Consider the following 23,716-nt stretch of genomic DNA (forward strand, 5'->3'; position numbering starts at 1 on the left):
TTTTTGGCTTTTTAAACGGAATGTAATTTTAATTTAGGCAGAATTATTTACTAACATATTCATCTGTAATACATTTTAGATCATTTATAAAGCATTTTCTTATTTTTTTTGGATTATGTCTTAGTGTTGTTTATCTTATTCTTACTTTATATCTATTTCTATAATAACGTTTTTTTCTTTACAAATTATTTTGTGAATTAGTGTTTATCTTATCAAATTGGATTTTCTGGAAGTCATAAGGAATTATGTTTGAGTGCTTTCTTATCTTACTGATCACTTACATTTTTATGGTCTTTTAAATTGAACACTTTAATCCTACCTCCTGTTTCCTCATTACACATTCATGATAGCATGTCCTTGGTTCATCAGTTCCTGCCTTTACTGTTCTTTTATTTAAAACATATTTAGTTGTTTTAACCTTAAGCTTGAAGGAAGTGAGGTCAAAGGGCTGCTGGTTGTTTGAATTTGTTTACTGTAGATGCTGGGCACTTTGAGCAGCATGAAAAGTCCTACACAAATAAAGCCTGATGGATTGATCATTGATTAAAGTTGAAGATTAAAAACGTTAACTATGACTGAGGGTACACTCATGCCATGCAATATGTACTGTGCTCGAGCATGTTTGACCCCAAAAGTCCAGTATGTCTGACTAGTGTGAGTGCTTCATGCAGTGCTCCAAGACAGCACACTTTCTGGGCCCTGCCACGAACGGAAGAGGTGTGATTCTGCATGGCATGATTGCTTTTGTACACACACAGGCAAAGGTGTTCAACATACATGAGGTGAAAAATCAATATGGCTATTCCTCTCAGAAATCATTTAAACAAATGGCAGAGGGTTGGATGGCTGTATGTGACCAAAACTAGACAAAATATGCCACAAACAGTGTAAAGTTGCTGTCATGTTTTCTGTGTAATTTTCCATTGTGCTGACTTCGTGAGGACATGTCTTGTTTTGTCATATCCCCACATGATGACGCATCGGTGCTCAGACCTGGCTGGGCTTGGAGCAATGTGCAGGGGATGAAGGAGGGAGGACGAGCGTGCTTCAGCAAAAAACGGGATGACTGGGCCTCAATGAGTGTGTCCTGGAATGTGATAAATACGATTGGGAATATTGATAACATATAAACAGGCAATTTAATCCAGGAGTGTTTCCATCTTCAAGACTGTTCTTTATCATCTGCAAATATCAGCTTCCAGTATTTATTTATATCTGTGTATGTCGTCCCATCCCACAGCTGCACTACACACAATTAAAGTCAGGGAAAACAGTTCACATTTTGAAGAATGTCTTTCAAATACGAATAAAAAATGTCAAACAGCTTTCAAAGCTTCATTGGTTTCTATTGTCTGGAAAAGAATAAACCATAAAATGTCAAAGACATCACTAATATTAAAACCAGAAGCACAAAACATCCTAAATTTGACGCTACATTTATTACTTTCTGCTTTGTTTCTCTTTCTGGCATGTCAGAAGATTTTTTCTGTCCTTTGTGGCAAGTGACAACCTGATGGATTATTGTGTTTACTTTTCTGCTTCTACTTATTCTGGTTAAACACTGAGTGTGCAATATTTCAGTGAATTAGCATTGGAAAGCTTTCATTTTCCATTTTTAAAATAGCTCCTTTAAAAAACATTAGGTGCGCCTCGACTCTCCAAGACAGGCACGTTACAGCAAAAGGAATAAAATATTTTTGTGCTGGATTGAACTGATGTCTTTGAATTTGTCTCGATTCAGTCTCTCTGACTAGAAGTACTAATTATAGCCTCAGTCCTGCCTCAGCTTTCTGAAGTGAGTCTCGTGTTTTTCCATCCTGAGAAAAGTCCTCAAAGCAGAAATCAAAGGTAATGACTGTTTATTCAACCGAGCAATTTAAAGCTTGAGTACAGTGCTGAGGGTCACAGTCAGGTCAGTCCTGTCACACAAAGACAGAGGCAGAAAAACTCAGGCAGGAGTTCTTTGTCTCTGTCAGCATGTTATGGGAAAGTCCAGGTTTATTACAAGTTGGGTCTCATTGGAATTGTTCTTCCCGTTATTCCTATCAAGAAAAGTAACATTTTACTCATCACCTTAGATGTTACGGGAGATAAAGAAGCCAGACAGGGCAGGTCAACTCAAATAAAACTAAGGTGAATGGTGAAAAATAGTAAACATCCACAATCATCCAACAGTCTGCTTAAAATTAACTTAACTTAACTAACCTTTAACTTTATCAGCATCTCATTGGAGGCACCGGAGCCAGGTTAAGTCATTTTTAGAGACTATTTAAGAAGACAACTTATGCCTAAAGATGATCCAAACAAGATCTTTTTTTTTTTCATATAAAATACCTTACATTTTCCAGTTTGTCGTTACAGTTGTACTTGTTGAAACAAGTCCTCTCATTCATATCTGACACTTGTGCTGCTCTCCACTCCAGCATCCCAACAGTTCAGCACCTGTGGACATGTTCTTGCAAGCACATCTGGCACATTAAGCCAGACAAATCGTCTCTTCTACTTTAGAAAAACCAGAAAGCAGATGTAGAGAACAGACAATTTCGAGAGAATGGAGAAGTATGTGTTTCTATCTGTTCGTGCGAGGCCTGTGTGCTTACTCAATGAGTGCATATTGGTGTGCACCCTTTCTGCATCACTACTAGTGGCATAGATTTAAGGTTATAAGAAAAAGCCATTTACAGCTGCACAGGCCATCATGGTGTGTGTGCTTGCGTCGGTTGAGGAGGTTGATACAGATGAGAAAATCCAAAATCGGTTTGACTGTCTCATTGAGACAACAAACATGAGTACACAAGCCATGCAACAGCTCACATTTATGGGATTGTTTTCAGCAATAAGCCTTCATTCCAAACTAACTGAACATCCCTGATCTAAACAGTTCTTTGTAGAGGGCTAACACATGAGCTTAGGCCAAGAAAGAACAAAATAAACACACTAGGAGTCATTATTTCTTCCCCGTTAATACTTCATTACAGCTTTTACCTCCTAGCAAAATACATTATGATAAATAGAGCTTAATGACCTACTTTACATGATGCATTGTGGGATACTTTAAGTCCACTATATGGGGTATAATCATTGTTACTATAGACTGTGCAGTGCTACAAAAAGCAATGAATGTGTAGTGGACCATTCTTTGTGTTTCATCATGCTAATACTTAGCAGATGTTGTTGGTTTTATAAGTTTTTATTCAGAAATCTGCTGGGTGAAAAAGACTTTTTGGTGTGAAAGTCGTGTTTTAGAGTCTGTCACTCCCCATAAACTCACTTCTTCGGTAGTGCAACATTTGGTCCATAAGCTGTCAGAACATGTAGAAATATGGACAACATGAACACAGAGTATAGACAGTAGTCTCAGTCCACGACTGTATTGAACCTAGACCATGACTGAGCTTTTAAATGCAGCTTTCCCAACACTCTTTTCAAAACAAATCCCTGCTTCAGGTTTTCAGAGGTGCTGATCCCACTGTGTAGACTCTAGTCCATGGTGGCAAAATGACTCTGTTGGCAATCAGAGTGTTTTCTTCTCAGTGAAAGTCTGCTATTGATTGAACATCTGCAGCTGTTAGGCATCTGCCTCTCCAGACGGCCAGACAGAGCTACAAGGACAGGTTCAGAGTGTGGTCAGAATGAGGAATCCATAGGCACAGAGATTATCCACGCTAATCTTCCACTGGATAACACCATGAGAGCATGATGGAGGAGGAGGAGGAGGAAGCTTGTGATGAAGACTGGACAAAAATGTGTTTTTGTGTCTAATATTCACCCTGTCTGTGACTGTGAGCATTTATTTTGTTCTAAAGCACTTTGAGCTGTTATGGCAGAAATCATTATCACCATTAGTTTGATTGATAATGAGATTACTATTATTAAATGCAATTACTCATTGATTCTACATCTGCATCTGTGTGCAAATTTTAAATGATGAAATTAATTTTTCCTGGTGCCTTGAGAGGTTCAAGTCGAACAGAGAAAATGAACATAATGTACATTGATGTAAATGGGCTGATGCATTTCTTAAAATAGGGAACCGTATGGAGTTTTCTTCAGGTGGCGCATGCATTATAAATGCAAATAATTGCTGTCAATTATGTTTCTTTGATTGTGGGAAGACTTATATCCTGATCATGATTTAAAGTCAGTTAATTGTGAAGTTATACTTTGCAATTTTTGAAAAATCTCAGCAACTTTTCTGCATATTTGACCAGAACTCCTCTTACTTTCCAGGGGTCCACATGCACTCCACTAAATTCACTTGTTAGAATTTCAAATTATTGACCCCCTCAGGTCTGCAATTTTAAAAACTGCATACTGGAGACTTCATTTTCTGTCCTCTAAAACAGAGAGTATGATGTGTTGTAATGGGAGCTCCAGTGTGATCATTTTAATGTTGTAAGTTTCCTTATCAGCCCTCAAACTACAGTCTCTATATGTAGAACCTATATAGTGAAAGTGACTGATCCAGTAGCTGCATTCACGCTGCAGGCCAAAGTGACCTGAATCTGATTTTCTGACTCAGATGTGATTTTTTTTCATGACAGTTTGAATAGCCAAAGTCCAACCCTTTCCAATCAAATGGGGGCATCTGAGGAGTCTGACACAAGACACATTTAAAAAGTAGTATTAAAGGCAGACAAAAAGGCTCAAATCTGAGATTCTCACATATCTTTAAAGCCCAGGTTGCCCTGAAAAAGGATATTTAAAGCTTGACTGTGCACCGGGCTGATGTTATACAGGCTTTCTAAAACAAAAAGTTCAGGTGAGACAAAATGGTTAAAAAATAGCTTATAGAAGGTTAATGGACAGACAGTGGTTCTATTATCAGAGATTAATGTGATTAGCACTGACGATCAGCTTGGCTCTTTTTGTAGCAGCCTATATTTATCAGTGTGTGAATGTGACATGTAGTGTAAATACACTTTAAGTAGTAGGAAAACAAGAAAAGCGATGTTTATGAGCAGTCCATTTACCATTTATCTTGATGGGGAAATTGGCCAGTTCACTCAGCCAGTTGAGAGCTTTTATAGGAGGCTTTATCAGAGTAGATGTGCTATCTTTTACAAAAACAAAAAGTCATAAAATGTTGTAACTTCAGTTCAATTTCATGAAAAACATGCTGCAAAATCAGACATTTACAGCCACAAATAGCCCAGAAAAGTTCATGAAATCCTGAAGGGAATTTTATATCAAAATGTCCTCCTGAAAAGCATCTGACTGCCAGCTATCTTTTACTTTATGCACAAAAGAGTCATAATGTACGGGTGCACTCTTCTATTCTGTCCACCTGGAGTATGACAGTACTGTGAGTCCTATCAGACAATCATTATAATAGAGTCTACTACCATTGTGCGTCAGACTCCCCAGAACCTGACAAAGTGCTGCGGAGACAGGAACATCTGCAGCATCTCCCTGCGGGTGAGCTCAGGTAGACTCCGCCGCTGATCGGCTGGTAGTTTTAGAGCATTCAGGGCCAAGAGAGTCACAAGAGTCAAGTCAGCATGTCACAGGCAATTAAACGGTATCCTCAGACACCCTGCTGAAACACCTTCCAATGAAATGGAAAGCTCTGGATGCTGAACAGAGGGGAGACTGTGGCTGCAGCGTTTAAAAGTGGAGAGAGATGCAGCCTTTCATGTGGCGATTTCATTTCTCTTTCCAGAAAATAACTTCAGCACCTTCTTGTTTTTCCCCGTCTCTGGTTATCTTCACTTTTGCACTCTAACTGCAGTCACTCCTGGAACAAGAGTGTTTTCAAATATGTGAACTGCATCTTGGGTAAGTGCAAAAATTAAATTGGCTACCTTAAATTTATTCCAGTAAAATAGTCGACTTTCACAGCTAAGAGCTTTTTTAAGTTGAGGAGCACTTTGTGTTCCTGCAGAAGTGTGACAGGCTGAACACATTTGTGTAGGTTAGTAGGTTAATAGCCATACATCTGTCAGATTAGGTTATACAACAGCCCACATAATATGTAAATCACCAGATTATCATTTGAAAATGTGTTTTCCCTAAGAGAACATCTGAAAGGGGCTTAACAACATATTTACTTGCTGCATCTTCTCAGTTGAAGGCAAAGTGAGCAGTGAGTGTTTATATGTGAATGTGGGAGGAGGTGGTGGAAGGTGCAAGGGTTAATTGGAAGATATAGTCGCTGAAATTCACACAAAGAAGAAGGCGCCCCCTCACAATGCAGACAAAGCCAACTCCTCTTGTATCACAAAACATTATGGCTCGTCTAGTAGAATATAGAGCAGCTAAACGGGCTGTAATTATTTCCTGCCATTCCTCTTAAAGTCTATTTCTGCCTCTTCGGGTCAATTTTAATCGCATATGTAAAACTTAATATAGCTCAGAGTGTCACAGCTAGACAAAGGAGGTAAAATAACCAGCTGAGCTGTCACAGGGGATAATGAAATGAAATCTCTAACAAAGTAAAGCAGGGTTCTCCCTCGTACCACTCAAAGCTTACAAAGGTCCTGCCATTATGTCGCCTCTTTCCCATTTAATTATGTTTTTAGCACTTCAGCCTCCAGCTGCCTGAGGAAGTCCTGCACAGGCAGGCTGACTGGAAACACCAGCTTCTGACACGCATGTTTGTGTTTGTTTGCACCTTTAATTGGAGAGGATGTCTGCACATGCTTGCAAAATGAGAGACTTAAATGAAGAGAATAAATAGAGCGACTGGAGGGAGAAAAATGACACCAGCAGCTACAGACTGCTTTAAATGTAAGCATGGCAGTTAAGTCGAGTGTTGAAGTCATTTGTCAAGCACAGATGCCAAACAGAGTGGGTTTCAGCCTCTTAGTTTAGAGAACTTGCTGCTGCCTTTAACCATTTCCTGCTCTGTTGGTTAAAAATGTCATGAGCACAGGGTGCTGGTCAACCTTGTGTTTATGTTGTGTGCCTCATGTGCAGAAGCTACAGTTCAGTCCTCCTTATTCAATCTGCCCAGTTTCCAAATCCATCCATTGTTCCATCTACAAAAATATGCCCCTCTTCTAAAAGCTCCAAATAAAGGATGATGCATGAATATGTGACCAAGAGCTAGCCTTGATTTTTTTCACATGGTTTTAACCATTTTTTTGCAATGCCAATACTGTTAAAAAAAATTCTTTGATGTCCTCTAAATGTGCATTCACATTTTCTCTCCTTTATCTTTCTGAACCATGAAGTCAGCATGCTTTCAAATCGCCCCTTGAGCATCTCATCCTGAATCCTACATACACCTGGTGCTCTCCCAGCCTTCAGCTTTTTCCCCGCCCATCGAGTCTCCGCCACAGTTGGTGGGTCTGCACTCACTTTATCTGCGGCATGCATTTGGAGTTCGTGACTGTGAAGATGTGCGCCTTTACTGCAGAGCAACGCGGAGAGGATGCCGCTGCCTTTGGGCTCTGTATGGCCCTGTAAGCCATGTGGGCTTTATTTGTACCCAGGTGGCCCCCTACTGTCTCACACCGGCCATGAACCTCCTGGCCTCAGTCTCCTGTCCAGTTCAGTTTTGCCACTAAGTCCTGCCCTGTGAATCCTGTCAGCGATATCAATGATCCTCTGGGATGAGATCCTCCTGGGTAACTTCAGGATGCATTCACTGGCAGCAGCCAGGGTACTGGGCTTGACATCCACCAAGAGAGACTCAGGATCACAAGAGGCTTCAGGTGTTTTAAGAGTGACACATATGCCTGTGTAACGTCTGGCTCCCCGGGGTGAGCAACATCCAATCTACTTTGAACCAGGATCAGACTTCATGGGGCACTACAGGCCCAATTTCAGGGTCGGGACCTTAAATCCATGGCCATGACTAAAACCCTGCAGTACCTGAGCAGCCTCCAGCATCCACCTACACATACATGGTCTATCTCCTCCCTTGCTATGCCATCATTAAAATAACAAGTCCAGCACCATAAATCAGGTCTCTTGAACAACGCTCAAGCAACCCTGAAGCTCAGACTGCTGGCAAAGTCAAGGAGCACTAGTGCCAGTGCACCTCACCTCAGACAAGGCAGCAACGGCAAGCCCAGGCCTAGCCGGCTCCCTCGACATTGCAGGTATGCCAGAGTCCTCCTGTAGAGAAGTCATGTTCCAGGCATCGACTCGGAAAGACTGCCTCAAGTTGAGCCAAAACAGTTGAGAACGGTCAAAGACATCTCGGCACCACTAGCAGCATTCAACCTACTTGGTCGACGATTGTTGCCAAGGATTTCCCCCTCATCTGGCAGTGAGGGTCCTTAGGACATTGCCCTGCATTCACGTGATGTGCAGCTTGTCAAATGCCTACAGCAATCGGCGGATCTTTCATTAGAAAGTGTTTACATGCGACATAGTTTAAGGGCATAGGGATGTAAACCCGCGCCCCAAAGCTCCAGAGTTCAGGGACTCTGAACCCCCTTCCAGCTGCGTTAGCAACGTCCATAACTGCATTCTATCAATATTTTGCAAACTCTTTTTTGACTTTGAGCCAGAAATAACCATGCCACATTTTAAAAAGGAGAAAAAGAGGGGTGGAAGAATATTACCTCTTTGTTATTGTGGTTGATAAATAAGAGTGGTTGTTACAAGGCCCTGAGGCAGACCCTGCTTTTTAGTAATTCTACTCTAAATAGGATGATTATTTACAAAATAAAGATTGCACTGCTAGGAAGAATGCTCGAGGGCATAAATAATCAGGATAAATGTTTACTGAACTTTAATTTCCTGACTTAAAAGGATCCTTATCAGTCTAGTTTCATACAGTCAAACATTTTATGACCAGTAGAGTCTCCACCTGCTGACCCCTACAGAGAATACGGATTAAAGGCACTTCAGCATTGGCTTCCTACTTCTTACACCCCATGGCTTTGACATCATATTTGAATGAAAAAGATAAAAAAACTTCTCGCATGCTTATGCAAAAATAGTAAGCTGGAGCTCTACTATGAAGAAGCATGACAGAAAAATCTTTGCTTACTTATGAGTCAGTGATGCTTTTATATTACATTAATAAAATATTGTTTATTTAAGGCAGTTATTTACGGTATCAGCAGCTTAAGGCGGGTGTTTGCAGAGTTTGTGAGATCGCTTTATGAATTCCGTGAGTGTGAAATGTAAAGCAGGTGAGTTTGCTGACACACAGCCTTCATACCTTTATGAAACTTTCTGCCAGAATAGAGAGAATCCTTTTCTGTTTATGACTTATCTTCTCCCTCCAGCTGCTGCTTTATAGACAGGCCAGGGAACCCGCTGGCCTCTGAACACCTACACCAGCATGAACATACAGGTGTGTGCTTATGTGTGCTTATTCACTTGTGTGTAAAAGGAAAAAAAAAGAGAATATGTGCAAGTTTCTCTTTGTTAAAGCTTACTATAAAGTGGATTACCACCTGTGTGCATACACAGTGCATATAAGATCATTTTTGCATATATGTGCCCCAGTTTTAATCCCACAGAGACACAAATATGGCCGCTGACAGTTTCTTCATCTTCTTGCACCTGGAAAAAAACACCAGATAACATCCTTTTTTTTACCAGCTCACTGTGACCACCTTCACTTAACTCCTTAAACACTTGAGCTGCACACGTGCAAACAGCCCTTTTCCTGATAATTCAGCATTTCCTGCCTTGTTTACTGAGCCCCAAGGCATTCTGGGTGATTATCATGGCATTTCCATTTGTAAGCCCCTGGGCACGGCAATCTGGAAGAGGACTGATTTGGACAGTTTAGATAAACCAAATGTTTGCAGAAGGTTTTCCTGCCTCAAGGCTGAGAAATATTTTTAAATACATAAGCAGATTTTTAATCATACTGTATTTTTTTTGGGACAAATTCTACTTTTAAAGGAAAGATAGATGGAGAGAAAGACTACCTGCTATTTGCCATCTCAGTCAAAACTGCCTCACTTTTACTAAACATGCAAAAATGCTGCACCCTCATTTAGCAACATTGCATAGAAAATGTCCTAAAATCTGTCTAGGATCTAAAATTGAGAACTAAGTACAGAATAAATCTACAAATAGAAAAGTACTCAGAGAGCACAGACCTCCGCCATGAGCCCTATCTCCAGATAGTACAGAATCCTTTAAAAAATTCCTGGATCCAGACGGTGAATTGGATCACTCCAAAAATCTAATCAGTTCTTCCTTATGCCATTTCTGACATTTCAACATCAAGTTGAAGTATCAACGCTGCATAAGGACTGTGATTTGAATTGCTTTAAAATGTGATTTATTAGCCAGTGCATGGGTTTGCAGTATAGATATGCATTTATGGCTGTATTTGTAATTACTTTAACCAGATGTTTTTTTCTTATTCTGTCTTGCTGCAGGCCACCCCTGGAAAAAAGGCCTTAGTGTCAGCTGTTTCTCCTTGCTAAAATAAAGGGAAAAATTAATATAGAAATGCATTGTGCACAAATTTGTACATACAGTACAATCTCAAAATGAAAAAAAGATTTCTAAAATGTAATGTCAATTAAATAAAAATATATAATGTAAAATAAGTGACTGCATAAATATTCACCCCTTTAAAGTGACTAACGTAATTCAACAGAGGTCCTGCCAATTGGTGCTAGTAGTCTCACAATCAGTGAACTGGGGGATCCCCTGAGTGCAGTGAATGGGCCTCAAGTATAATATAAAGACACCTGTGTCTGGAAGGTTAATCATTATTCCTGGCATTCATTACACCATGAAGACAAAAGAACACTCCAGGCAATTCAGAAAAAAAGATTATTGAAAAGTACAAGTCAGAGGATGGATACAAAAAAATCCAAGGCACTGAAGATTCCCCAGAGTTCAGTTAAATCCATCATCAAGAAATGGAGGGAAACGGCACATATGTAAATCTGCCTGGATCAGGATGTCCTCACAAACTGAGTGACCATGCAAGACACCTATGACTACTCTAAAGGAGTTACAAACTTCAGCAGCTGAGATAGGAGAGACTCTGCAGACATCAACTCTTGCATGAGTTCTTCACCAGTCAAAGCTTTATGGGAGAGTGGCAAAGAGAAAGCCACTGTTGAAAAAAAAAAAGATTAAATCACAACTAAAGTTAGCCAGAAGGCATGTGGGAGACTCCATGGTCAAGTGGGAGAAAGTTCTCTGGATTGATGGGACCAAAATGGTGCCTTTAGGCCAATAGTCAAGACGTTATGTTTTGAAACCATCCCCACTTCGAAGTATGGTTGTGGCAGCATCATGCTGTGGGGGTGCTTTTTGACAGCTGTCCCTTGAGGCTTGTAAGGGTAGAGGGTAAAATGAATGCTGCAAAATATAGGAAAATTGTGGAGGAAAATCTTACTCAGTCTCCAAGAGAATTGCAGGAGAAGATTTATTTTCCAACAAGACAATGACCTGAAGCATACAGGGAAAGCTACACAGAAATAGTTTAAAGACAACAAGGTGAATGTTCTGGAGTGGCCGGGTAAAAGGCCAAGAACTCAGTCCAGTAGAGAATTTGTGGCTGGACTTGAAAAGGGCTGTTCACACCCAATCCCCATGCAGCCTAGCAGAGCTTGGGCAGTTTTGTAAAGAAGAATGGAGTAAAATTGCAGTGTCCTGATGAGCAAGCCTGACTGAGACCTATCTATGCAGACTCCATGCTGTGATGGCAGTTAAAGGTGCATCTACTAAATTCTGTTTTTAAGGGGGCGAATATTTATGCAGTCACTTGTTTTTATCTAATTGACATTACTTTGTAGGAATCCATTTTTACTTTGACATTAAATAGGGGTTTGATGTAATATAAAAGCATCAAAAGGGTAAAATATCCAGGGGGTGAATACTTTTTATCGGCACTGCATGCACCACTGATAAACAAGATCCTGGTTTTTCAGTGAATCTGAGGAACAAAAACAAGCATCAGAGCCAAGATCTTCATTTGATTAGGAGAGAAAGACATAAAAAATAGTCATTTTCAGGCCTTGAGGCTGTACTTAAGTTTCTGTGGTGGAGGTCAGTGTTTGATTTTAGTTTCAGCTCCGTCAGTGCCCAAGAGCTCTGTGGCTGTTATCAAACATCAGAGAAAAAAGAGAGAATCTTCTCTGTCCTTGACTCTGACACACGCTCATCGGAGGACAAAGCTGCTAGCGCTCGCTGTGCTTTCATAAAAAATACATGCAGCATCAAAAGGGCGTGTGTCAAGTATCACAGAGTTCAATGTGTGCGCAGTCGAGAGATATACTGCTAAATATAAAAACAGAGTTAGTGAGGCATGTGCATGGGTGTGAATGTGGATTGGATCTACAGCTGCTTTCACTGATGCAGTGTTACATTAAAACACAAGTGAGAAACATCACTGATACAATCTTCAAAAAAAACACCAACAACTCAGCATGCATCTCAACACTTTCCTCCTTCCTCACCTGCCAAACTGTGACCAAGCTTACTTTATTGTCAACTCATGCATAATCCATTCGCTGCACACCTTATCAAAAACCCCAGGCACAAATAAATCTGGCCGTATTATTTGCCAAGGCTGAAGCTGTCAGGGAACTTTCCTTTTTTACCCTCCTCTTGCTCTCCAAGACACTGATTTTTTAAGTATTTTTTAAACCTCAATTTATCTCCCCTAACACAAGTCCTCAAGTGGGAGGACCACAGTGCACGGACAAAGTGCAAAGAGGATTTCAAGGAAGACAAATGAACTGGAGTGGAGGAGGAGGGAGGCCAGCGAGGGGCGAGCAACAGTTAAAGATGTGATGCTCTCTGAAGGAGCAGCTGACTGTCTCTGAATTCTAAGTAGAGGAAAAGTTTGGCTTTTTTTTCTCACAGCGGTAAAAGACCGGTTGTGTTGTCTAAGAGAGCCAGATGGGCCCGCGCTCTGTGACTAAACTCTGGGCTCGCACACACAAACACGCACCATCAGGAGCTGATCAGCATTCAAAGTAAGCATTTTCCCCTCCTCTCTCCTCCAACACTCTGTTTCTCTTTCCTCCCCTTAGCTGACGGGTCCGCAGGGAGGGAGGACGGGAGTTGCTGCTGTTTATCCACTTATTCCTCAGGGGGAGACGAGGAAGCTCAGACAGCAGGAGTCAGACAGAGGAGGAGAGGGATGCTGGGCACAGAGACACCAGGTTGGACCTTTACACTGATAGCAAAACATGGCGGCAGGGAGACCAAATGCCCTGCAGATATCATAAAGCTCACAGTTTCTCCTTTATTTCCCAGCAGACCACAGTTACCCTCCTACAACTGCTCTCTCATGTAAACCCCTTAATCCTGCAGACCAGACCTGTACAGATGCTGGTCCACTGGTCAAACCAGGTCCCTTAACAACCCACATCTCCTCTGATACTGAAATGTTTGTACTGATGTTATTTGGTGCCCACATCCTCTAAGGCAGGAGACTTTAAACTGCTTTACAATTTCGATGAATAAATACTGATGCCTCTATATGAGCCACAAAAGCAACCATGGAAGGAGAGTTTTCTATTTAGCTATCTGAAAGTCTTTTTAAGCTGACACAAAGTGACTTACAGCATTCGTGTCAGAAGTGTCTGTCTCTACATTTTTCCACCACAAATATTCAAGGTGAGTGACGTGTTTTACCAGAGCTGTGTGACTTTGATCAATATCATATTCATGATTACTTTTATCCATTCTGAGACAATGATTATTAATCATGACTATTTACTGTTATCATTTTAGGAACATTTTTTGTGTTAACCTCTTAATTTAAAATTATCCTGCTCATCTATTACTAGGAATGAACTGGGACATGAACCTTGGCATTTTTGAGCCACCCTGTCCCATAACAATCAGCCAAACATGACACAGTGGCAGTCTCAATCACACCCACTGTTCCACAATATCCAATCCTAAAACAAAAAGTTAAGAAATAAATGGCAAGGAAAAATCTCCAGTGATCATTCGCATCTAAGATTTGTGAATTCAAGTAGAAAGACAAGGTTTTCCAACCTGAACTCTCCTGATAAGGCTCCACCATTATGGCTCAACATACAGTGTCACAGAGGGGCCAAAGCTCCTCTTCCCTCATGAGCTAATGGCTGGAAAGGGAGCAGTTCATGTGAAAATAATCACATCAAACAAGTTTGAGCCTCTACGTGAAACACAGGCAAGATGATGGAGGCACTGTGCTATGGCTGTGAAAACAGAGCTGAGAACAACAAACCCAGGGAGGGTCTGACGTCCCTATTTTTAAAGGACTGTACCAACATTACATTAAGTTGTAATACAAATATAATTATAATTATCATCAAAATAATAATCATTATTATCATCATCAACATTCAAGCTATTCATATATCATTATTTGTTGTTGTTATTGTGCATATTATCATATTCGCATCATATCATTATATCATCATTATTATTATTTTCACAGCAAAATGTATACTATTCATATTATTATTACTATTATTATTATTGCGATGGATATGTTATTATATTATCATCATTATCATTATTAATATTATCATTATTGACATGTTATTATTATGCATAACATTATTATACATATTATCACTGTATTTATTTTAATGTCTTTATTTGTTTATTATTGTCATAAATTGATTTTTAATATCTATTGTTTATTTGTGTATTTACAGTGATGATGACTTATAATGCTTATTTAATTAAAAATAGTCACACACAAAAAATAATAAACCTTCCCATAAGAAACAAGTGACTGTGCTATAAAGAGCTAATTTCAGGTCATACAATGTTGATTATCATCGTATTTATTTCATATAAAGGCTGCTAAAGCTGTCTACTAGTGAAGAACCTAACCATGATGTCTTAATTCTTTGATAGCAGAGGTACTGCTGTTTAACAGCCTTTTATATTTTATCCCTCTTTGTGTTCACTGCTTTGCACCAAAAACACAAAGTCAAATTCCTTGTGTGTGCAAATATTCTTTACATTAAATCAGATTTTTATTCAGATCTGAGTTCTGAGATCAAAGCAGAGAACATTTCAGTTTAAATAATAATAATACAATGTGCATTGAAACAACTGACTAAATCCTTATCAGGGCTGAAAAGGTGCATTTTTACGACTAGCTTTTCTGGTCTGACTGATGTAGAAAGAGTCTAAACGTCTATCCCCTCTAATCCTTATTCTTCTTCAAATCTGGCCTCAAATCGCTCTGCTACAAAATGTAAAGTTCAATCAAGTGTTTAGTTGTATACACACCTCAATGCTACCACAACAGTAAGTCATCAAACCAGTTTTGGTCTGTTCGCTTTCACTTCTGCAATGACACAGCAAGAATTTGTTGTGAAAACAGATTTAGTTACCAAATGAATCACAACTGTGCGTGTGTTCAGTCCAAAAACACATACGTCAGAGAAAGTTTGCAGCTTGTGTGTGTTGTGAGGGAGGATGAAACACAGCAGCACCATATGCAGCATTAAGAAGGCTCTTGGGAACACCTGTGCTGCTGCACTTAGCGCCTGGGATCTATTGTGATGTGACGAAGCTGAAGAGAAAGGGTGGGACGCTGACATATTGTCTTAGCACCTTGCTTTGTTCCACCGCTTTAAAAAGCAGCAGCAGTCTGAGAGCACTTCACCGAGGTGTTTGAAGCTAGAGTGTACAAACAGAGAGAGGAAGAGGAAGAGGAAGTATGAGAGCTACCACCTGGTTGGTGTATGCCTAAAATTGCCAGACAGTGAAAGTACAGCTGTGGTGCAGGAAAAGGGCTGCAGTGTTTTTGACCTTCACCCTTAAAATGCAATCAATCTAGTCTGGAGTCAGAGTGGATAAAGTCTGGAGAAAAGTCAACAAAGTTTTCTTTAGATATCACATTCAAGGTATAAACATGCAGCCCAATGACTTTAAACCTTGATTTGCAACCTCTAAAATAAATAGTTCTTCCTTAAGTCTTTTGTGCAAAGTTTAAAGAAAATCCCCTGAAATCTTTTGAAATATTGTGTTCACAAGAATAGCTGTGACAGACAACCCAAAAACCTGCTGCCTCTGGTCCCTGGTCATCACTGATGCAGAGGCATAACAATTAAAGCTGGATAAGCTGAGTGCAAAACAATCAAGCACCTGCCTTTTTCATTTTCATGGACTATCAAATGTTGTCAAAGTTCAGACATTGAAATAACCCTGACTTTTCCAGAGGTTTAAATATTTCTTGGAGTAGGCCTAATCTCAAAAAAGTCAAAATTCAGAGAATCAAATCAAAACTCATAAATCTAAAATCTGTTTCAGATGTGGTGACAATCCTTCTCAGTCTGAAAGATGTCATGTGGCCTATATTAGGCAGATTAGGTGGATTTTTACATTTCCAGGCAGCAGAGATGATGAACGGGAGCGTTCTAGGTTTGGCACTTCCCTGATTTCTTTTGTCAGCGTTGAGCAGCCAACAATCTGAACAGAACAAAAGCCCACCTTTGTTTATGGAGTCAGACACTAAACTGCAAAACCAGATGGCCACAAGGCAGTTTGGGGCACAAATGGGAAAAGCAGACCAGACTCTGACCAGCCTCATTAGATGCAGAACCTCAGCTCGACCCACAGGAGAGACAGAAATAATTCATTTGTGAGTGAGGGGTGTAATGCAGTATGTAAGATTGACGCCTGCGGCATGAAAAAATTAACTCTGATTGTTCTGGCAGTAATGATTTGAGGACACCTGAGGTAGCCTTCTCCTATCATCCCCACACACTCCTCAGAGCTTTCACCTATGCCTGTCGACCATTTTAAACAGCCGCTCTGCATCACATCTAAAAGCTTCTTCTACAAGAAAGATATACAAACATTGCAATGATGCCACTAACAATTAGACATTTATTTGGCAAAAATGTCTCCTTGTGGGTGGATGACTGGCAAGTCAACAAAATATAACAAAAGAAGAAAACTAATGCAGCTGTTTAAAATTCGAATAATTTCCAAAGCATATTAAAGATGGAATGTAAACGCAAGGAAAAGGTTAAAACAAGCCGCCCTGCTTGCACACTCCTCTCTAGCTCTGCCCACAAATTTTCTATAGGCTTGAGATCAGGGATGTGATGGCTACTCCAGAACATCGACTTTGTTGTCCTTAAGCCACTTTGTGACTAATTTGGTGGGATGCTTAGTCTCACTGTCAATACGGAAGACCCTTCTGTAGCAAAGCTTTAACTTCCTGGCTGATGTCTTGAGATGTTGCTTCATTATTTCTATATAATGTTCTTTCCCCCTGATGCCATCTATTTTGTGAAGCGCACCAGTCCTGTCTGCAGCAAAACACCCCAACAACATGATGCTGCCACCCACGTACTTCACAATTGGGATGGTGTTCTCTGGCTTGCAACCTTCCCCCTTTTCCTCCTGATGTAACGATGGTTATTATGGCCAAAAACCTATTTTAGTCTCATCAGACCACAGGGCATATCTCCAGAAATAAAGGTCTTTGCTCCTGTGTGCATTTGCAAACTGTGATCTAGCTTTCTAATGCTGCTTTTGGAGTAATGGCTTCTTCCTTGCCGAGTGGCTTTTCAGCCCATGTGGCACCTTCAGACATTTGGAAATTGTACCCAAGGATGAACCAGACTTGGGGAGGTCCACAATTGTCAACCTGACTTTCCCATGCTGTCCGCAAGGAAGCCGTGTGTTTGAGGTGTGCCTTCAAATACAGCCACAGGTGTGTCTCCACTCAACTCAAATGTTGTCACTAACCTATCATCTGGGTTTTCCCAAATGGTATAAAGGCAAAGTAATCTTAGCATATGCAAACTTCTGACTTAGAAGAAGGTAATAAGAAATTCTCTAAAAAAAGTCTCTCTCTAATTATTCTGGCATTTAACAAATAGAAATAATTTTGGTAATCCTAACTGACCTCAAAAAGGAAAAGTTCAGTCTGATTTAATGTCAGACAGTGAGAAAGAACTTCAGTTTTGGTTCAGCTAAGGTGTATACATGCAAGAGTAAATCAGCTTCGAGGTACTTAATCTAGTATGACTGCAGTCAGACCAACATGTGTACACACATTTTTGAAGTCCAGCTGTATGAACATATACTGAGCAATCTGTTCGGCCTTAACTGTTGACCTACCTGCTTGTCCTTGTCTTTAGCTTTCCCACTGCCGGACACCCGCGACGAGGTGACATCACGGGGGATGACAGAGATTTGGTGCAGTGGCATGTTCATCCCAGCAGATCCAACCAGGGACACTCACACACGCACTTCCTGTCCCACTGCTGGAGCAAAGGGCATGATGGTCTAAACTTCAACGTTGTGCCCGCACTGCCCTGGAGAAGACAGAGGAGAGACAGAGGTTTACTTAGAGACAAACAAATCACAATAACGTGTCTGGAGCATTCAAATAAAAGCAGCTAATAAAAAAAACTTTGACTAGATTAAGTTCTTCAAACATGAAGCACAATTTGTAGTTTTCAGCTGATTTTGTTTTCTGTTCTTGGATTTTTATTGGTTTGGATTAGATTTTTAAAATGTTTTCTTATAATGTTTTTTTTTGCCTTTTGTCATGATGCTTTTGATGTTTTGTGTGAAGCATGTTGAATTGCCACAGTGCTGAAACATGCTTGATTTCTGTGCAATTTTTCTTTAATTTTTGAGTTCTCATTCCTCCTGATTTCTTTTGATAATTTTTCAAGATATACCTTAAAATTGAGAAACATAATTAGGTCATGCTGATAAACATGGCGCCATGCATGCTGAGTACGACCCACTGAAACAGAAGCCAAACACAAGCTGAAAAAATTTGTGGATTATTTTGGGTGAGCTGCATGTGTGAAAGCAAACAGCAAAATTTTTACTCAGACTTTACCCGGAATATTTTTATTCCTGCCTGCTCTGTGGTAAATGTTCCACATGATGTCAGGATGGAAGGATCCCAGCCCCAATAGCAAGGTCAAAGCACCTTAAAATTCCCCAAAATGTCTTAAGGAACAGTCATGAACAAATGTTTTGGCAAGTGGGTGCTAGGGATTCATCACAGGGACCGGTGTGCCACAACCCACGGCTAGGGGGCCGCACTGTAAAACAAAATTAGTTGAGCTTACTTTAAAAAAAATACGGAAACTTGTTGCCTCAAAAATAATGAGTAAACTACACTTGACTTTTGTAAGTTAAAAACTTGTTTATTTTTAGTGTGCAGTACTTGTTCTACATGAAGTATTTGAGTATTCACTACTAGTTTAAAATCAATTATTTTAAGTGCTCAAATAATCATTGAGTTATAACTCAAAAAGTATTTAAGTAAACATAACTCCATTTTACCCCCTTTTTACTTAATTTGTTTAAACCAAGTAAACTAAAGTAAATGGAGCCCTTGAGCTGTTATGGCCAAGAAGTACAAGTAACTTATTTATAACAAGTGCAGAGCCAAGCTCAACAAATGTTGACACGTGTGTGTCACTCTCCAGCCAAGGTCAAGCTCAATGGCACCTTTTAAGTCTGTGCCTTGTCAACCCTGGTAATATACTAGATTCTGCCCACGGGACAGGGCTTTGGGACATCCACAGCACAGTCAAGGGCTTGTGAAAACCTAATATCTGCTCAAACAGTACCCTTATTCGCCACATCCACCCCTTCCTTCACCAAAAAGATGTGGACTTTGTTATTTTTTCAACAGATCATTTTCTTATGCCCCTGGTAAATGCAAGGACATCTAAAACACAACTAATAGTTTCCTCAAGCGGCTTACTCGCCACCCCTTACTTCGCCTCAAACATGCCTAAGAGTTCTGTACAGAACTGCAGGTCCTTAAAGACATATTGAAACAATTAATTGTTGGAACACTGTGGTAAAATGGCACGCTGTAAATAAAAACGGATGATTTATGGCAGATTTGTTATTGCACCACGAGTGAGCATATGTGGTGATTTTGAGTTATGATGCTCTTCTATGAGGAGCAGGTACAGTTGGGTATTTACATTTCAGATTTTGGCATGTCCTGTTGTACTTTGGCTTTGTTGCCGGGAAAGAGACTCTTTAAAACATTATGTTCACTCGCTATGATTGCTTTTAACTAAATGAAAAGAGCTTTATATCGATCTTTGCCTAGGGCCTCTAAATCACTAAAACCACCCCTAGCTAAGATGAACCAAAAGGGTCATGCTAGGTTATTATTTATAGATTTGAAAACATGTATTAACCCTTTAAAACGGGTCTGTAAAGGTGTCTTGGAGCTGACCTAGAGTACAGTGTGTTTCTCACACCTCCAATGACAGTTATCGCCTGTGATTTGTAGAGAGCAGAAATTTGATCATACAGAGAGTAATAAATTATCAGAGGTGATCCCAGAGTGCTATAAATCACTCTAGAGATGTGTTGGAAGTCATTTTTCCAGAAAAGCCAGAGCTCCCATGTTGTGTTTTCTTGGATAAATTTAAACAGACAGAGCGAGGAAAAACAGCAGCAGCAAGAGGCTGTCCTGGGGAGTTACACAATAGGTTTACATACGAGTCGTTTTAAGTTGAGTTAATGCAGCCATCTGTACTGCCACTGACAGCAATTAAGCCTTTCCTCACCACTGCAACGACTGTGTGTTTATGTGTGTATTAGCGAGTGTTTATTTGCACACAGGCACTCTCCTTGCCAAGCAAACCCTCAGGCTCTGCAGTATGGAAATGACAGGATTAAGAAAACCAAAAAAAGCAAACCGACAGATGGGAGGTCAGAGAAATGGCAGTAATAGCCTTGAAGACTTTAGGGGGGCTGATGTTGGGGGTCTGAGATAAAAAGGGTTAACTGAGGAGAAAGTTCAGAAACAGAGCAGCAGAGTCAGATCGGCGACTTCAGCTCATAGCTGCTCGTCTCTGATAAGTGCTCACCCAGATAAGAAGTGACAAACCCACACAGAGCGCAGACATGTCAGCCTAATGTGCAGGAGTTTGTAGTCTTTGCCCTCCATTAATGCATTTCTTCAGAAAACAAACAATTTTTTTTTAAGTGGACACAAGGAGAGAGTTAGAGTAGCAGTGGAGGGTGAAAATAACTCCTATTTAAAACAAACAGCACAATTACTGCTTATTTGGAAGATTAGTCACTGCTTTAAGTTTACACACAAGGATGAACATTTTCTCCTCCTGCCGTTAATCTGAATAGACTTAAAGACTAAGTGGTACTTCGAGAAAAACATCCTTGATGATATTTTTACATTCACAGTAATAAGCTAGAGTGGAAATCTGAACTGAAAAACATTTTTCTCCACAATCATTTGCAGGATTTTCGATCAGTGGAAATGAGCATACTGCAATTGAGTTTTGATTTTAATTTGTTTGATGGCTTGCCTGGTCAAATCTTATTCACAAGTCTGCTTTTGCTCTAAATTTCAAGCCTACATCAGAAAGAAAGAACTGAAGTGGGGTACACACTGAATGCTTTTCTGGTTTGTGATTTTCCAAGTAAAAGCCCAGTTTAGCATCTCTATAAAGAAACTCTGTTCTTGTACAGAATGCTTTTATTTTGAATAGTTCCCAACAAACTTCCACTGTACACTGAATCAAGTCACTTTTAGCGGGGTTTACTGAGGTAAAACTTATGAAGGACAGGGCTTTGAGAGCAGGGAGATGCGGCTGACATGCAGAGAAGTTGTGCCCTGTGTGAAAGCCGCACTGGCACGACCCGGAGCTGACATGTGCAGCACACGCAAGCACCAAAACAAGCTGAGGGAGTCGAACTGCAACAGGGACTGCCGCACGAGGACTTTGCTGCCTGTGAGTGCTTAGGGGTGGGGAGGGGCCCACGGCTGCACCCGCTGCTCAATGAGAAGAGCAACAACGATACGTGCTTTCAAGTCAGATTCTCCAAAACTCTCCAATAACACCAGAAAAAGTTGCTAGATTTGTTCCTACTTGCTTTTTTTGAAAAAGAGTTGCTAGAGGGGTCTGAAAACTTGCTAAATATAGCGACAAAGTTGCTAAGTTGGCAAAACTGAGTGAGGGAGAGCTACTGCTGAACTCTGTGTTTGAGACAAAATCCCCGCACAGCAAAAAGTTATTATATCGGCTACATATTGGCCAATGTTGATTAATCTGTAATCCGCTATAATCGGCCCGAATAATCGGCCCGCCGATAAATCGGTCAGGCTCTAGTACTATGGAGCTATTATTGTTGCAAAAGTATTTACAAATGCGTACAAGGATATGTGCACAAATCACAAGGATATGTGCACAAATTGAAAATTTGTACAAAGATTCACAAATGCGTGCACTAATCTGCAAATATGTAGACAAATCTGTAATTGTGGACTTGGTTCATTTTGGTTCAGAATCTGCCTCTCAATTGGCTGTCATAAACGTGACTTTTGCAACACTTGTACCACACACGATTTGTACTCAGATCCGTAAGCGTGCATTTAGATCTGTAAGCGTAAAGGCTGGGTCTGTTGCCCTCAGTGCAGGCTCACAGGCAAGGCTGCCTTTCTCATCACATCGACATCACACAGGAGGCAGCAGTTGAGACTTAGTAACGGCTCTATATAACGTCAACGCGAAATGATAAGTGTTATCATAATATACTGTTATTGTTATTATGTATATTTTCATTGAAAGAGTGAAGAAAACAATGACTTCCTTATCTCCAAAATCATATCACAGCATTGGTTGAATTGCCAATTTCTACAACACAGGGATTCATTGTGTTGTATTTAACAGAAATCCCCATTATGACGCTGTATGAGCCAGGCGATGTTAGCAATAAGATCGTGGAGTGGTCTGTATCATTTATATTTATATCAATAGGGGGGCGGGGGGGTGGATTGCCAGTTTTTTGGATACGCTAAATGGCACTGACCACTGTTGACATTTAAACCACATCAGACGCTGTTAGTGGTTGTGTTGTTGTAGTGGCTGAGAGGCACTGATGCGGTCTCCCAACCATGAAGTCCAAGGTTCAAATCTTGCAATGTCCTGAAAATCAATCTCTTATTACCCGTTTGTTTTTTGCTGGTAACTCTTACGCACTGCTCATGAATTTAATCACTCAGGCCAGGAAATATATAGGACTTGAAAAACGGAACTACCGGCATGATGTCAGAGCAAATAATCAAAATATTAAAACGACTGTTTAGTGCGAACTGTAATGGACTGAAAATGAATATTTCGTTAGGTCGGTCGTTTTGATCAAACATTGAAGAAATTTTCAAGTCCTCTCGCTCCCCTCAGGTATGTTGATTATCCTGAAACTAGAGCGCCTGGATCTGTTTTCGAGGTCATCCACCCGCTCCAGGAGTGCAGTGGTTTGGGACTGGAGTGATTTAACTGCAGCTTCCATCTCGGTCAATTTTTTGAAGTTTTCACCTACCAGTGTTTCAGTTTTGGTGAGACGGATGTTGAATGATGTCACCTGTTGTCCCAGTAAGTCCACCGACTGCTTCATGGCTTCTGTTGCTTGTTGTATCAGGACAGCAATGTCGGATTTGAAGCTATCATGTTTTTTTCCTGCATAATAGACATGTAGGTATCATACAGATTGCTTGATTTTTTCTTTTGTTTGCTTTTTATTCTTCTCTGTTGCTTTGTTTGTGTCTATGAGCATGCCATTTAACAGTCTATTTGTCGTGTTGTTATTCCTAAAAAGATCACAATAAATATCACTGGTGTCAGGCCAAAAACTCACATTTTAGTTTTTCACAATTTTAATTCATTTTTTTTACAAAATTCAGTGCTATTGGTCAACCTTTGCATCTGTCATTGGGTTTGAACCCATTTAAAAGCAGTTTAAAGTATTACAAAGATGATGACTAAGACTGTTCAGTGTTAAATCAATCGAAAAAAATGCTGTTTTTCTTTCCCTGAAAAGTGGTGATTTTGGCAACACA

General features: G+C 40.2%; 1 protein-coding gene across 2 annotated transcripts in view; it reads right to left on the bottom strand.

The window, feature by feature from the left end:
• march8 (membrane-associated ring finger (C3HC4) 8) overlaps positions 1–23,716 on the bottom strand; it is a 176,145-nt gene that overhangs the window by 105,885 nt on the left and 46,544 nt on the right. For both annotated transcript variants that reach the window (XM_041789362.1, XM_041789363.1), the window contains exon 3: positions 17,983–18,179. In XM_041789362.1, coding sequence (XP_041645296.1) covers positions 17,983–18,078 — 96 coding nt within the window. In that variant the 5' untranslated portion in view covers positions 18,079–18,179. The remainder of the gene's footprint in view (positions 1–17,982; positions 18,180–23,716) is intronic.

The sequence above is a fragment of the Cheilinus undulatus genome, linkage group 6 (genome assembly GCF_018320785.1).
Source record: "Cheilinus undulatus linkage group 6, ASM1832078v1, whole genome shotgun sequence".
In the NCBI taxonomy this organism is placed as follows: domain Eukaryota; kingdom Metazoa; phylum Chordata; class Actinopteri; order Labriformes; family Labridae; genus Cheilinus; species Cheilinus undulatus.